The sequence below is a fragment of the Mobula hypostoma genome, chromosome 3 (assembly GCF_963921235.1).
Source record: "Mobula hypostoma chromosome 3, sMobHyp1.1, whole genome shotgun sequence".
Classification (NCBI taxonomy): Eukaryota; Metazoa; Chordata; class Chondrichthyes; order Myliobatiformes; family Myliobatidae; genus Mobula; species Mobula hypostoma.
In genome coordinates this window covers 206,050,179-206,064,343 of record NC_086099.1, presented here as the reverse complement: position 1 = coordinate 206,064,343, position 14,165 = coordinate 206,050,179, and the positions used below count along the sequence as shown (strand labels likewise).

The window sequence follows — 14,165 nt, the reverse complement described above, 5'->3', positions numbered from 1 at the left end:
ATCGAGGAATTTTCCTCAACCTGCATGAGGCATGCCATTTTATTACTTTAATAGTATTTAATATTTAGCATACTACAATATTATCATTGTGATTAATTAGACAACCTACAACTAATTTTGAAATTTATTTTTCAAATTGATCAAGTGCGTAATAAACAGACCAGTGAACAAAACAGTCTTGGATTGAAAACAGCATTTATTCCAATCCAATGTTACCAAATAATTACTTCAAGCAGGGAGCACATCAAGAAAATTCTAACTAAAAGGTTAACAAAATTAATACAGAAATATTGCCATTCTTCCCCAAAATTACTACACAACTGCTTGGCAATCAGACATTACTCTTGTAATAATTAATATTCTTAGTATGGATATCATGAACAATTCTAATCTTATTCAATTCCTCAAAGGACTATGACTAAGAAAGCTGTAGATGACATGAAATTAGGAGATGTTGTTGATAGCGAAGAAGGTTATCGTGGATTATAACAGGGGTCTTAATTATTTTGTGAAGTGGGGCAAGGAGTGGACTTCAGTACCGGGAGGTATGAGAGGATGTATCTTGGAACAACAAACCAGCATAGGACTTATACTATGAATGGTAGGGCACCAAGGAGTGTAGTGTAACAGAGGGACTTGGGAGTACAAGTGCATAGTTTGTTGTAAGAGGCATTACAGGTCGACAGAGTGGTGACAAAAGCATTTAATAACATGATGATCTTCTCCAATCAGGGTACCAAATGCAGGCATTGGGACACTAAATCGCAGTTGGTACAAGTAGTTAGTGAGGCTGCACTTGGAGTACTGTGTACAGTTTTGATTACCCTGTTACAGGAAAATTGTGGTTGAACTGGAAAGAATGCAGAAAAGGATGTTGCCAGGTCTAGAGGGTCTAAGTTATAGGAGGAAGTTGGCCAGGCTAGATCTTTATTCCTTGGAATGTAGGAGAATGAGGGGTGACCTCACAAAAATGTTTAAGATTATGAGATCTATGGAGAAGGAGGAAAGTAACAGTCTTTTCCCCAGGGTAAGGGAGGCCAAAACTAAGGGCAGAGATTTAGGATGAGAGGGAAAAGATTTAAAAGAGATGAGGGACAACTTCTTCATGTAGAGGGTGGGGGATATATGGAACGAGCTGCCAGAGGAAGTGATAGAAGTACTTGGACAGGTACGGGAGATTTCTGCCAAATGTGGGAAATTAGATTAGATTACAAGGATACACAGTCCTCTTTTATTGTCATTTAGTAATGCATGCATTAAGAAATGATACAATGTTTCTCCAGAATGATATCACAGAAACACATGACAAACTAACTGACTAAATTGCAATTAGCTGAATGGATATCGTGGTCAGCATTGATTCACCAAGCTGTAAGGCCAGTATCTGTGCTGCATTGTTCTATGTCTCTAATCAGAATTATTATACCTCACATAGTGACTTGCTAACAGGTAAAATATAGAATTCTTGAACAGTTATTTTTGCTTGGGAAGGCACTTGGTATTGAGGACCTTACAGCAATGGACTGCAATTAATAGCTACACTCAGGCATTGCTGTGGATCAACAGCCTGCATGCCTAGTGAACTGCCTGTGTTGCAATGTATATACTACAGTTTACATATGTGAAATAGGTGATATATACAAGATTATTACTAGTCTCCCATACAATGGTGGTGGAGAGCTGCCATTTTAATTCACTGCTGTTTGTGTTCAGAAGGTACTTTCATCATGTAGTTGCAGTGAGCTCCAGAGTTTTCACCCAATAATGTAGAAAGACGCCTTCACTCCAGAGGGGTGCAAAGTTAAGCACCATAAACATTGGAAAATATTAAGTAACACAGGAAATTTTCAGAGAAACTCAAGACGAGCAGTCAATGAGAATTCAGGCAAGCTTCATCGGCATGACTTAGGGCAAATTAGGTAAGCTTAGGAGAAAGAACAAAAACAAATGGGAAAGTGACAGAAAGGTGCTGTGGAGCAAACACGCCACCATGGATGAGATAAATGGCCTGGTCCATTCTGCACTTGAGTTCTATGTGACAGATAATATGCACAGAGCCTAATTACCCTTTCAATCTAAACTGATAGCTCCCTGCAAAGAAACAAAGTTTCAAGAAATGCCGACCTCTGCCTCCGCAGATGCTGCCTGACCTGTAGCAGTTTATTGTTTTTGTACCATCAGAGGTTTATTCTCATACAGACATACAGTATATTTCCATTATTAATATCCAAAATCTCTGGAAGGTGCTCAAAGTTTCAATGCTCCAGCTGTTCTGTACTTTTTCTCCTACATGCAACTCAAGATTAATTGTAAAACACTATTACAGCTAATAAAGTGACCTCAGAGCTTGTCAGGTTTAAATTTATAAGCTGGCCCAACAAGACAGTGTTGAAGCCTGAGGAAATACCTCAAAGGGTTCTGCACTTACTTCAAGCCAGGGACATCCAGAAGATTTGTTAGTCCTGTCCAGTTAATGGCAAGTAACTGTTAATTAAAAACAGGAAAAATTATTCTCAGTGTGCAACTTTGAAAAAAATGCTCAGCTTGCAAAGATTGATTAAAAGTAGGCCTTGAACTTATACCAGAAGATAATTCATTTCTTTTCCATTTTATTTAAGGTATTTTATGTATTTATTTCAAAATAAATTAAAGGATTTTCAGAAATAAAGTAACATTTAATTTACAAACTAAGAAAGGCTCCAAGGGCCAGAAGGGCCTATTTTGTGCTGCATCTCAACAAAAGAAAATTTAAAAATTTTTTGAGCTGCTTGAAAATCATTTGCACCAAAAGATGAATTAAACATTTAAATGACTTTTCTCTAAGTTTTATGTCATTTTGAGTTCACTGGTATGGCTGCTTTCAAAAATGCTTTAATCATCATAATGCATGCTGATAAACACTGAAGGATGAGTTACTCTGATGCAAGAATTGCACATTTATCGAGCAAAAAAATTGATCCCTGAAAAGTAAAGGCAACTATAGACAGGCTGCAATTTAAATTCTTGACAACGAGACATTGGCTACTGAAAATGAAATTATGCAAAGATTTCAGCCTAGAAATTACATGGCACCTCCAGGAGTATATCAATCGGCTTTGAGGAGCCACCTTTTTGTTATGGGCCCTCTTACTGAATGTACTTTCATATGCTGCATATTACAAAGAGTGAAAAGAAAAATAGCAGGTATGCCGCGGTGGGTCCGGCTCATGCTATAGCAGAGTAAAGAGACACCCAATAGTAGGGCTGAGACAAGTACTATTGGTGGAAGAGGTTGGGAATATTATGTTGGCGCCGGAAACTTGGCAACATTCGCAGGCTGTCCCCAGCACAATCCCTGGACTGTGTTGGTCATTGATGCAAACAACACACTTTACTGTATGTTTTGATGCGCATGTGACAAGTTAATCTTTAATCATATCAGAGGGTCAGTGGATAGGCAAGAATCACGAGCTAGTTAGATGAGACGGGAGGGAAGGAAAGGGGGAGGGAGTGAAGTGGTGAACTTATCCAACTTATCTTTCAAAAAGCACGACTTCAGAGCTATTAAAAACTTCAGAGATTGCTGGAAAACAGGTGTGCCCCAGAATATCATTACTGTACCTAATTTGCTTGGCAGTGCTCCAAAATATTTCCAGTGTGCTGCAATTCAACCCTGAAATGAGCATAACTGTAATACACTGCAGAAGTAAGCATATTGTGTAAGCAGTGCACTAAATCTGAGTTTCTACACCAAGTACTTTGTAAAATAATCACATGTGGAAAGAGTGTGGCCAGATGAAGATAAAAAGATTAGGAAGTGAGTAAGATTAAGAAATAAAGTCAGGGGTAATTGGAAACTCAGGGTCATTCCTGACGTGTTTTGCAAAATGATCACCCAGTCTGCATTTGGTTTCTTGCATGCAGGGAAAACCACACTGGGACCACCAAATAAAACTAACTTCAATTAAAACTGCAAGTCCATGTGAATTAATGCCTCATCTGAACAGACGCCAGACAAACAGACACTGGTTGACCTTCCGACTATCTTCAGCATTTTCTATTTTATTTGAGATTTGCAGTGAAGCAAGAATAGACTAGTACAATATTCAAATAGAACATTGCTGGTCTATGACCTCAGGTCTACTTTTCTTGCATTAACTCTACTACTCTCTCACTCTCTCTCTCCTGACAGTGAATTAGAGTCATAGAAAAGTGCAAGCACAGAAACAGGCCCTTCTACCCATCTAGTCCATGCTGAAGCATTTAAACTGCCTACTTCAATTGACCCGCACTGGGATCATAGCCCTACCATCCATGTACCTATCCAAACTTCTCTTAAACATTGAAATCAAGCTTGCAAGGTCCACTTGTGCTGGCAGCTTGTTCCACACTCTCATGACCCTCTGAGTGAAGAAATTTCCACTCATGTTCCCCTTAAATTTTACACCTTTCACCCTTAAGCCATAACCTCTGTTGCAGTCCCACCTAAACTCAGTGGAAAAAAGCCCACTTGCATTTACCCTGTCTATACCCCTCATAATTTTGTATAACTCCATCAAAACTCCTCTCAATTTTCTACATTCCAGGGCATTAAGTCCTAACCTATTCAATCTTTCCTCATTACTCAGTTCCACCAGACCCAGCAACATCCTTGTAAATTTTCTCTCTACTTTCAATTTTATTTACAACTTTCCTGTAGGTAGGTGACCAAAACTTCAAATAAGGCCTCGTTAATGACTTGTATAACTTCAACATAACATTGCATTTCCTGTACTCAATACTTTGATTTATGAAGGCCAATGTGCCAAAAGCTTTCTTTATGATGCTATCTACCTATGATGGCACATCAATGAATTATGGACCTTTATTCCCAATTTGTTCTACCACACTCCTCAGTGCCCTACTCTGTCTTACTGTGTAAGACCTACTCTGGTTGATCCTACTGAAGTGCAACACCTTGCACTTCTCTGCATTAAATTCTATCTGCCATTTTTCAGCCTATTTTTCCAGCTGGTCCCTCCGCAAGCCATGATAGCCTTCTTCACTGTCCACTACACCCTAAATCTTGATGTCATCTACAAATTTGCTGATCCAGTTAACTACATTATCATCCAGATCATTGATATAGATGTCCAGATTGTTGATATAAATGACAAACAACAACATACTCAGCACCGACCCCTGCAGCTCTCCAGTAGTAACAGGCCTGACTATCAGGCTTCTCCCAAAAAGCCAATGTCTAACTCAATTTACTACCTCATCTTGAATGCCAAGTGACTGAACCTCCCTGACTAACCTTGCATGTGTGACGTTGTCAACTGCTAAGCAAAAGTCCACATAGACAACATCTACTGCCTTGCCTTCATCAACTTTCCTGATAACTTCCTCGAAAAATTACCAGGCATGAAGCGATGCTAACTATCCTTAATCAGTCCATGTCTATCCAAAAACTTACATATTCGGTCCCTCAGAATACCTTCCAATAACTTTCTTACCACTGATGTCAGGCTCACTGGCCTATAGTTTCCTGGTTTTATCCTGCAATCCTCTGGTACCTCACCTGTTGTTAAGGATGATTTAAATATCTCTGCTAAGGCCCTGGCAATTTCTGTACTTGTCTCTCACAAGGTCCAAAGGAACACTTTGCCAGGCCCTGGGGATTTATCCATCCTAATTTGCCTCAGGACACCGAACACCTCCTCCTTTGTAATCTGAACAGGGTTCATGAAGTTGATGCCCCTTTGCCTCACTTCTATAGATTTTGGGTCCATCTTCTGACTAAATACAGATGCAAAAAAATTTATTTGAGATCTCCCCGATCTCTTCTACCTCCACACATGGATTACCATTCTGATCGTCCAGTGTACCAACTTTGTCCCTCGCAATCCTTTTGCTCTTAACATTTCTGTAGAATCCCTTCATTTTCTCTGGATTTCTTAAGTGTTTTCTTGCATTTCTTACGCTCCACAAGCACCTAGTTTGTTCCTACCTGCCTATACCTGCTATGCATCTCCTTTTTTTTCTTAACCATGGCCTCAACAGCTCTTCAAACCAAGATTCCCTATATTTACTTTGAAAGTAATGGCACTGCGATCACTAGATGCGGTGTTCCCCTACAGAAACTTCTGTCACCTCCTCTGTCTCATTCCCTAATAGGAGATCTTGTGTCACACACTCTCCCTATTTGGGACTTCTGTGTACTGATAGAGGAAACGTTTCTGAAGACATTTGACCAACTCTGTCCCATCTCATCTTTTTACACTTTGGGAGCCCAAGTCAAGATGTGGAAAGTTAAAATCACCTATGATCACAACCTTCTGTTTCTTGCAACAGTCTGCGAGCTCTGCAAAATTGTTCCTCTAAATCCCTTGAATTGAGTGGTCTGTAATATAGCCCCATTAACGTGGTCAAACCTTTCTTATTTCTCAATTCAAGCAATAATGCCTCAAGACCAGTTCTCCAGTCTGTCTTGACCAAGCAACATCATGACATTCTCCCTGACTAGTAACGTCACCCCTCCTTCTTTGACCTTCAGCTTGTACGGGAGAGTGAGGATATAATTGATCAAAGTTACGACAGAAATAGTCACCCCGAAGTTGCAGGAGACAAGTAGCTGGGTGTCCGTCAGGAGAAATGGAAATAAGCAGCAAGAGCAGAACATCCCTGTGGCCATTCCACTCAAAAACAAGTATACCGCTTTGGATACTTTTGTGGGGGATGACCTCCTGGGGGAATGCCATGGCGACTGGGTTACAGGCACTGAGCATGGGTCCGTGGTGCAGAAGGGCAAGAGAGAAGAAGGGAGCAGTAGTGTTAGGGGACTCGATAGTGAGGGGAACAGACAGGAGTCTTGGTGGATGTGAATGGGACACCCGGATGGTATGTTGCCTCCCAGGTGCCAGGGTCAGGGATGTCTCAGATCACGTCCACAACATGTTGGCAAGGGAGGAGCAGCCAGATGTCTTGGTACATATTGGTACCAATGACATAAGAAGGAAAAGCAATGAGGTCCTGAAAAGGGAATTTAGAGAGCTAAGTAGAAAGCTGAGAAGCAGGACCTCCCAGGCAGTAATTTCTGGATTGCTGCCTGTGCCACACACCAGTTGAGGGTAGAAACAGGATTATTTGGCAGATAAATGCAGGGCTGAGAAGCTGGTGAAGGTGACAGGGCTTCAGGTTCTTGGATAATTGGGATCTCTTCTGGGGGAGGTATGATCTGTTCAAAAGTGACGGGTTGCACCTGAACCCGAGGGGGACCAATATTCTCGCAGGCAGGTTTGTTAGAGCTGTTGGGGAGGGTTTAAACTAACTTAGCAGGGGGGTGAGAACCAGAATGAAGGGACTCAGGAAAGGACAGATGGTAAAAAAGTAAAGATGGCGTGCAGTCAGGTTGTCAGGAAGTGCAGGCAGGTGATGGGACTTAGTTGCAGCCAACAGGCTGAGTATCAAATCATTAGGGATGCAGAGTCAGAAAGGACAGCAAACATGGTACTCAAGGTGTTCTATCTAAATGCACATAGTATAAGAAATAAGGTGGATGATCTTGTTGCAATAGTACAGATTGTCAGGTATGATGTTGTGGCCATCACTGAATCGTGGCTGAAGGATGGTTGTAATGGGGAACTGAATGTCCAAGGTTACACGTTATTTTGGAGGGATAGTAAGGTCAGCAGAGTGGGGTAGTGTGGCTCTACTGGTAAAGAATGGCATCAAATCAGTAGAAAGATGTGACACAGGATCAGAAGATGTTGAATCCTTGTGGGTTAAGAAACCACAGGGATAAAAGGACATTGATGACAGTTATATACAGGCCTCCAACAGTGGCTAGGAGGTGGACCACAGGTTACAACAGGAAATAGAAAAGGCGAGTCAAAAGGGCAACGTTATGGTAGTCATGGAAGATTTTAACATGCAGGTCGATTGAGAAAAATCAGGTTGGTAATGGATCTCAAGAGAGTGTTTGTTGAATGCCTAAGAGATAGAGCCATTTGTCGTTGAGTCTACTAAGGGATTAGCTATACTGGATTGGATGTCATGTAATGAACTAGCGGCGATTAGGGAACTTAAGGTAAAAGAACCCTTAGGAACCAGTGATTACAATATGATTGAGTTCAGTCTGAAATGTGATAGGGAGAAAGTAAAGTCTGAAGTAGCAGTATTTCAGTGGAGTAAGGGAAATTACAGTGGTATGAGTGAGAAGTTGACCAAAGTAAATTGGAAGGAGCTGCTGGCAGGGATTCAGTAGAGCAGCAATGGTGTGCGTTTCTGGGAAAAATGAAGAAGGTGCAAGACATACGTGTTCCAAAAATGAAGAAACACTCAAATGGTAAAATAGTACAACCGTGGTTGACAAAGGAAGTCAAAGCTATTGTAAAAACAAAAGAAAGGGCATACAACAAAGCAAAAATTTGTGGGAAGATAGAGGATTAGGAAGTTTTTAAAAACCTACAGGAGCAACTAAAAAAAAATCATTAGAAGGGAAAAGATGAAATATGAAAGCAAGCTAGCAAATAATAGCAAAGTGGATAGTAAAAGTTTTTTCAAGTATGCTAAAAATAAAAGAGAAATAAGAGTGGATACAGGACCACTAGAAAAAGAGGCAGGAGAAATAATAATGGGGGACAAGGAGATGGCTGCTGAACTAAATGAGTATTTTGCGTCAGTCTTCACTGTGGATGACACTAGCAGTATGCCTGATGTTGTAGTGTGTGAAGGAAGCGAAGTGGGTGCAGTTATTGTTACAACAGAGAAGGTACTCAAAAAGCTGAAAGACCCAAAGATACAGAAGTCACCTGAACCAAATGAACTGCATCCTAGGGTTCTGAAAGAGGTAGCGTTAGAGATTGTGGTGGTATTAGAAATGATCTTTTAAAAATCACTGGACTCTGGCATAGTGCCAGAGGACTGGAAAATTGCAAACGTTACTCCACTCTTTAAGAAAGGAAGCAAGGCAACAGAAAGGAAATTATAGACCAGTAAGCCTGACCTCAGTGGTTGGGGAGATGCTGGAGTCAATTGTTAAGGATGGGGTGATGGAGTACTTGGTGACACAGGACAAGGTAGTACAAAGTCAGCATAGTTTCCTTCAAGGAAAATCCTGTCTGACAAACCTGTTGGAATTCTTTGAGGAGTTTACAAGTAGGATAGATAAAGGGGATGCAGTGGATGTTGCATACTTGAACTTTCAGAAGGCCTTGACAAGGTGCCACACATGAGGCTGCTTACCAAGTTAAAAGCCCATGGTATTACAGGAAAGTTACAAACATGGTTAGAGCATTGGCTGATTGGTAGGATGCAGCGAGAAGGAATAGAAGGATCCTTTCCTGGTTGGCTGCCAGTGACTTGTGCTGTTCCGCAGGAGTCGGCGTAGGGACCACTTCTTTTTATGCTGTATATAAATGATTTAGATGATGGAATCGGTGGCTTTGTTGTCACTTTTGCAGATGATACGAAGATTGGTGGAGGGGCAGGTAGTGTTGAGGAAACAGGCAGGATGCAGAAGAACTTGGACAGATTAGGAGAATGGGCAGGAAAGTGGCAAATGAAATACAATCTTGGAAAATGCATGGCCATTCACTTTGGTAGTAGAAATAAATGTCCGGACTATTTTCTAAACAGGGAGACTATCCAGGCATCTGAGATGCAGAGGGACTTGGGAGTTCTTGCGCAGAACACCCTAAAGGTTAACTTGCAGGTTGAGTTGGTGGTGAGGAAGACAAATGTCATGTTAGCATTCATTTCAAGAAGTCTAGAATACAAGAGCAAGGATGTGATGCTGAAGCTTTATAAGGCACTGGTGAGGACTCACCTTGAGTATTGTGAACAGTTTTGGGCCCCTCATCTTAGAAAAGATGTGCTGGCATTGGACAGGGTCCAGAGAAGGTTCACAAAGATGATTCCAGGAATGAAAGGGTTATCATATGACGAACGTTTGATGGCTCTGGGTCTGTACTCGCTGGAATTCAGAAGGATGAGGGGGGGATCTCGTTGAAACCTTTCGAATGTTTAAAGGCCTAGATAGAGTAGATGTGGAAAGGATATTTCCCATGGCGGGGGAGTCTAGGACAAGAGGGCACAGCCTCAGGATAGAGGGGCATCCATTTAAAACAGAGATGTGGAGAAATTTCTATAGCCAGAGGGTGGTGAATTTATGGAATTTGTTGCCACATGGAGCTGTGGAAGCCAGGTCGTTGGATGTATTTAAGGCAGAGATTGATAGGTTCTTGATTGGACATGGCATCAAAGGTTACGGGGAGAAGGCTGGGAACTGAGGTTGAGGAGGAGATAGAGAAAAGAATCAGCCATGATTGAATGGCGGAACAGACACGATTGGCCAGATAGCCTAATTCTGCTCCTATATCTTATGGTCTTTTTTCCCCAATAGTCAGAGGGAACTTGAGGAGCAGATGTGTTGAGAAATTGCAGGTAGTTGTAGTGTAGTGCACATGGGAGATTTCAGTTTTCCCAGTATTGAGTGGGCCACCTACTCTGGGTCTGGATAAGGTGCAACTTGTGTAGTGTGTTGAAGACAGTTTTCTTACTCAAGGTGTTGAGGAACCTACATGGGAAGGCGCAATATTGAACATTCTTGAGGAACGAAGTAGGCCTAGCAACCAAAGTGGCAGCTGGGGAGCACTTTGGGTCCAGTGGTCACATTCTATTAGTTTTTAAATAGTTACGGAAAAAGATAAAACAGGTCCACAGGTTAGCTAGAGTTGACTGGGTGACCACTTAAAGGCAAAGGAACAGCTAGCAAGCGGCAGGCTTTTAAAAGAGTCATATTATAAGCCCAGGGGTAGCATGTCCCTGTTAGGCTGAAGGGTGGGCATACCCAGCTGACAAGAGATAGAGGCTCTGATAAGGAAAGAGAAAGCATACATTGCTTTTATGCAGCTGTGTACAAATGAATCCCTCAACAAAGATAACAAGTTTATGTGCAGGCAGGGTGATAAAATAATCCCAGGGGGTTCTTCAAATATATTAGCAGTAAAAGGGTGACTAGGGAGAGATTAGGCCATCTTAAAGATACCCTTTGTGTGCAGCTGCAGCAGATGGCTAAAATTTTTAAACATCTATTTCCCCTCGCTATTTACTAAGGAGAACATCATGGATGGCAAAGAAATTAGGATAATAAGTAGTGAGGTCTTGGAATATATACACATTGCAAAGAAAGGGGCAATTCTGCTTTGAGGCACATTAAGATGGGCAAATGCCCAGGACCTGACCAAGTGCATCCCCTTATGAGCGGCCAAGGAAGAAACTAGGGAGGCCCTTATAGAGATAGTTGCTTTGTCGTTAGCCATTGATCAAAAAAAAGTTTTTCTTTTGCAGAGTTAACTAAGATGAAGATATGTCAGTGGATATTGTTTACTTGAACTTCGGTGAGGCTTCTGACAGGTTCTCACTTTGCAGGTTGATCTGGAAGATTAGGTACAGGGATACAGAATTGGAGCAATGATTGGAAGTAGAGGATGATGGCCGAAGGTTGATTCTCTAACTGTGGCTACACATATAAAAGTTGCTGGTGAACGCAGCAGGCCAGGCAGCATCTCTAGGAAGAGGTGCAGTCGACGTTTCAGGCCGAGACCCTTCGTCAGGACTAACTGAAGGAAGAGTGAGTAAGGGATTTGAAAGTTGGAGGGGGAGGGGGAGATCCAAAATGATAGGAGAAGACAGGAGGGGGAAGGATGGAGCCAAGAACTGGACAGGTGATTGGCAAAAGGGATATGAGAGGATCATGGGACAGAAGATCCGGGAAGAAAGACAAGTGGGGCGGGGGAGACCCAGAGGATGGGCAAGGGGTATATTCAGAGGGAGAAAAAGGAGAGTGAGAGAAAGAATGTGTGTATAAAAATAAGTAACAGATGGGGTACGAGGGGGAGGTGGGGCATTAGCGGAAGTTAGAGAAGTCGATGTTCATGCCATCAGGTTGGAGGCTACCCAGACGGAATATAAGGTGTTGTTCCTCCAACCTGAGTGTGGCTTCATCTTTACAGTAGAGTAACTACTGCTGCATTCACCAGCAACTTTTATGTGTGTTGCTTGAATTTCCAGCATCTGCAGAATTCCTGTTGTTTGCGCTCTAACTGTGGCTAGTGGGATGCCTCAGGGGTGAATGCTGGGACCTCTATTATTCATTACTATGCAAATAATTTGAATGCAAATATGCATGGTACGAGTAACAAGTTTGCTGATCATGCTAAATTAGGGCAACTCATTTATAGTAAAGCAGGCTGCTGTGAATTAGAAAGAGATCTTGATCACTTGGAGAGATAAGGCTCAGGAATGGCAAATAGATTTCACCTTAGATAAGCGTGAGGTGATGCATTTTGAACATTCAAATAGGACAGGAACTAAACAGTGAATGGCAGGTCAATGACTAACATTGTAGAACAGAGGGACCTAGGAGATTCTGTGGACGTGTAAAAGACAAGCAGATGAGATGTTGCCTCCAACTGTGCCACAGTCAGGGATGTCTTGGATGGAGTCTTGGGCATTCTAAAGGGAGAGGGTGAACAGCCTTAACACAATCTCTAAGGAGCTGCAGCTTGACGCACTTCTTGCAGTTGTTATCAGAGAGACTGGAGATCTCCCAGAGTTCTCACACTGCACACAAAGAATATACCTCTAACACTGGATCCATTCACAATGCACGAGATATTTAATAATGGACAAAGAGAAATAAAACTTAGTAGAAACTTAAAGCTTCAACCTGTCTTTGCTGAAGCCTATTGAACCAAAGCATCTCACTCTAACCCTGGCCCTCCCAGACAATTGCCACTCCGCCTATAACTCGCTTCTTTTTATTGGCTCTTGCTATGTTACTAATAACCCAAGCAATCTTTTGCTCCGCAGACAAAGCTCAACGAGACCTGCTTGGTTTTTGTACATATTGGTACCAACAGCACAGGTAACAGAAAGGATGAGGTCCTGAAGAAAAAATATGGAGAGTTAGAAAGCTGAAAAGCAGAACCTCTCTGGATTCCTGCCTGTTCCACATGTCAGTGAGGGTAAAATAGGATTATTTGGCGGATGAATGCATGGCTGAAGCATTGGTGCAGGGGGCAGGGTTTCAGATTTCTGGATTATTGGCAGAGGGATGGGAACCGGAATGATAGAGTTGAGGATGGAGCAGTTGGCATGTAGTTAAGCAGATGCAATGCGTAGTGCGACTGTGATGAAGGTCAGGTAGGCGATAGGGTAAAGTTGGATTCACTAATGAGTTGAAGTATAATGGGGGCAAAATCAAAAAGAGTGATGGAAACAGGAATGAAGGTGTTATATTTGAATGGACACAGTACACAGAATAAAGTAAATGATCTTGCAGCACTGTTAGAGATTGGTAGGTACTGTATAGTGTTGTGGTCATCAGAGTCGTGACTGAAAGAAGATCATAGATGGGATTTTAACATCCAAGGATACACATTATATCAAAAGGACAAGCATATAAACAGAGGAGGTACGTTGGCTCTGCTTGTAAAAAATGAAGTAAGATCCTTAGAAAGAGGTTTATATAGTGCAGAGAAGATGGAGAATCCTTGTGGACAGAGTTAAGAAACTGCAAGGGGAAAAAGAACCTGATGGAAGTTATATGCAGAACTCTGACTAGCAGCCAAGATTTGGAATATAAATTACCACGCGAGTTAGAAAAGACATGTGAAAAGAGCAATATTACAATAGCCATGGGGGATTGGGGATTTCAATATGCAGGTAGATTGGGAAAATCAGGTTGGTGCTGGATCGCAAGACAGTTAATATGTAGAATGTCCACAAGTTAGCTTTTTAGAGCAGCTTGTGATTGAGCCCACTAAGAAAAAGGCAATTCTGGATTGGGTGTTATGAAATGAACAGATTTGATTAGGGAGCTCAAGGTAACGGAACGCCTAGGAAGCAGTGATCATAATATGATAGAGCTCACCTTGCAATTTGGGAGGGAGAAGCTAAAGTCGGATGTGTCTGTAGTACATTGGAGTAAAGGGAATTATAGAAGCATGACACAGAAGAGCTGCTGAAGTTGATTTGAAGGGGACTTTAGCCAGGTTGATGCCAGCCATTTTGATAGGTACAGAGGGGAAGGCCTCGGAGGATTATGGGCCAAACACAGGTACACATTCGGCAAGATGATGGCACAACTGGTTGCAGTGGCTTCTATGGGGTCAACAAAAGATGCTACCGTTCTACTTACA

General features: G+C 41.9%; 1 protein-coding gene across 4 annotated transcripts in view; it reads right to left on the bottom strand.

Moving 5' to 3' along the window:
• Positions 1-14,165, bottom strand: part of esyt2b (extended synaptotagmin-like protein 2b) — a 200,906-nt gene that overhangs the window by 60,789 nt on the left and 125,952 nt on the right. For all 4 annotated transcript variants that reach the window (XM_063044411.1, XM_063044412.1, XM_063044413.1 and 1 more), the window contains exon 7: positions 2,429-2,484. In XM_063044411.1, coding sequence (XP_062900481.1) covers positions 2,429-2,484 — 56 coding nt within the window. The remainder of the gene's footprint in view (positions 1-2,428; positions 2,485-14,165) is intronic.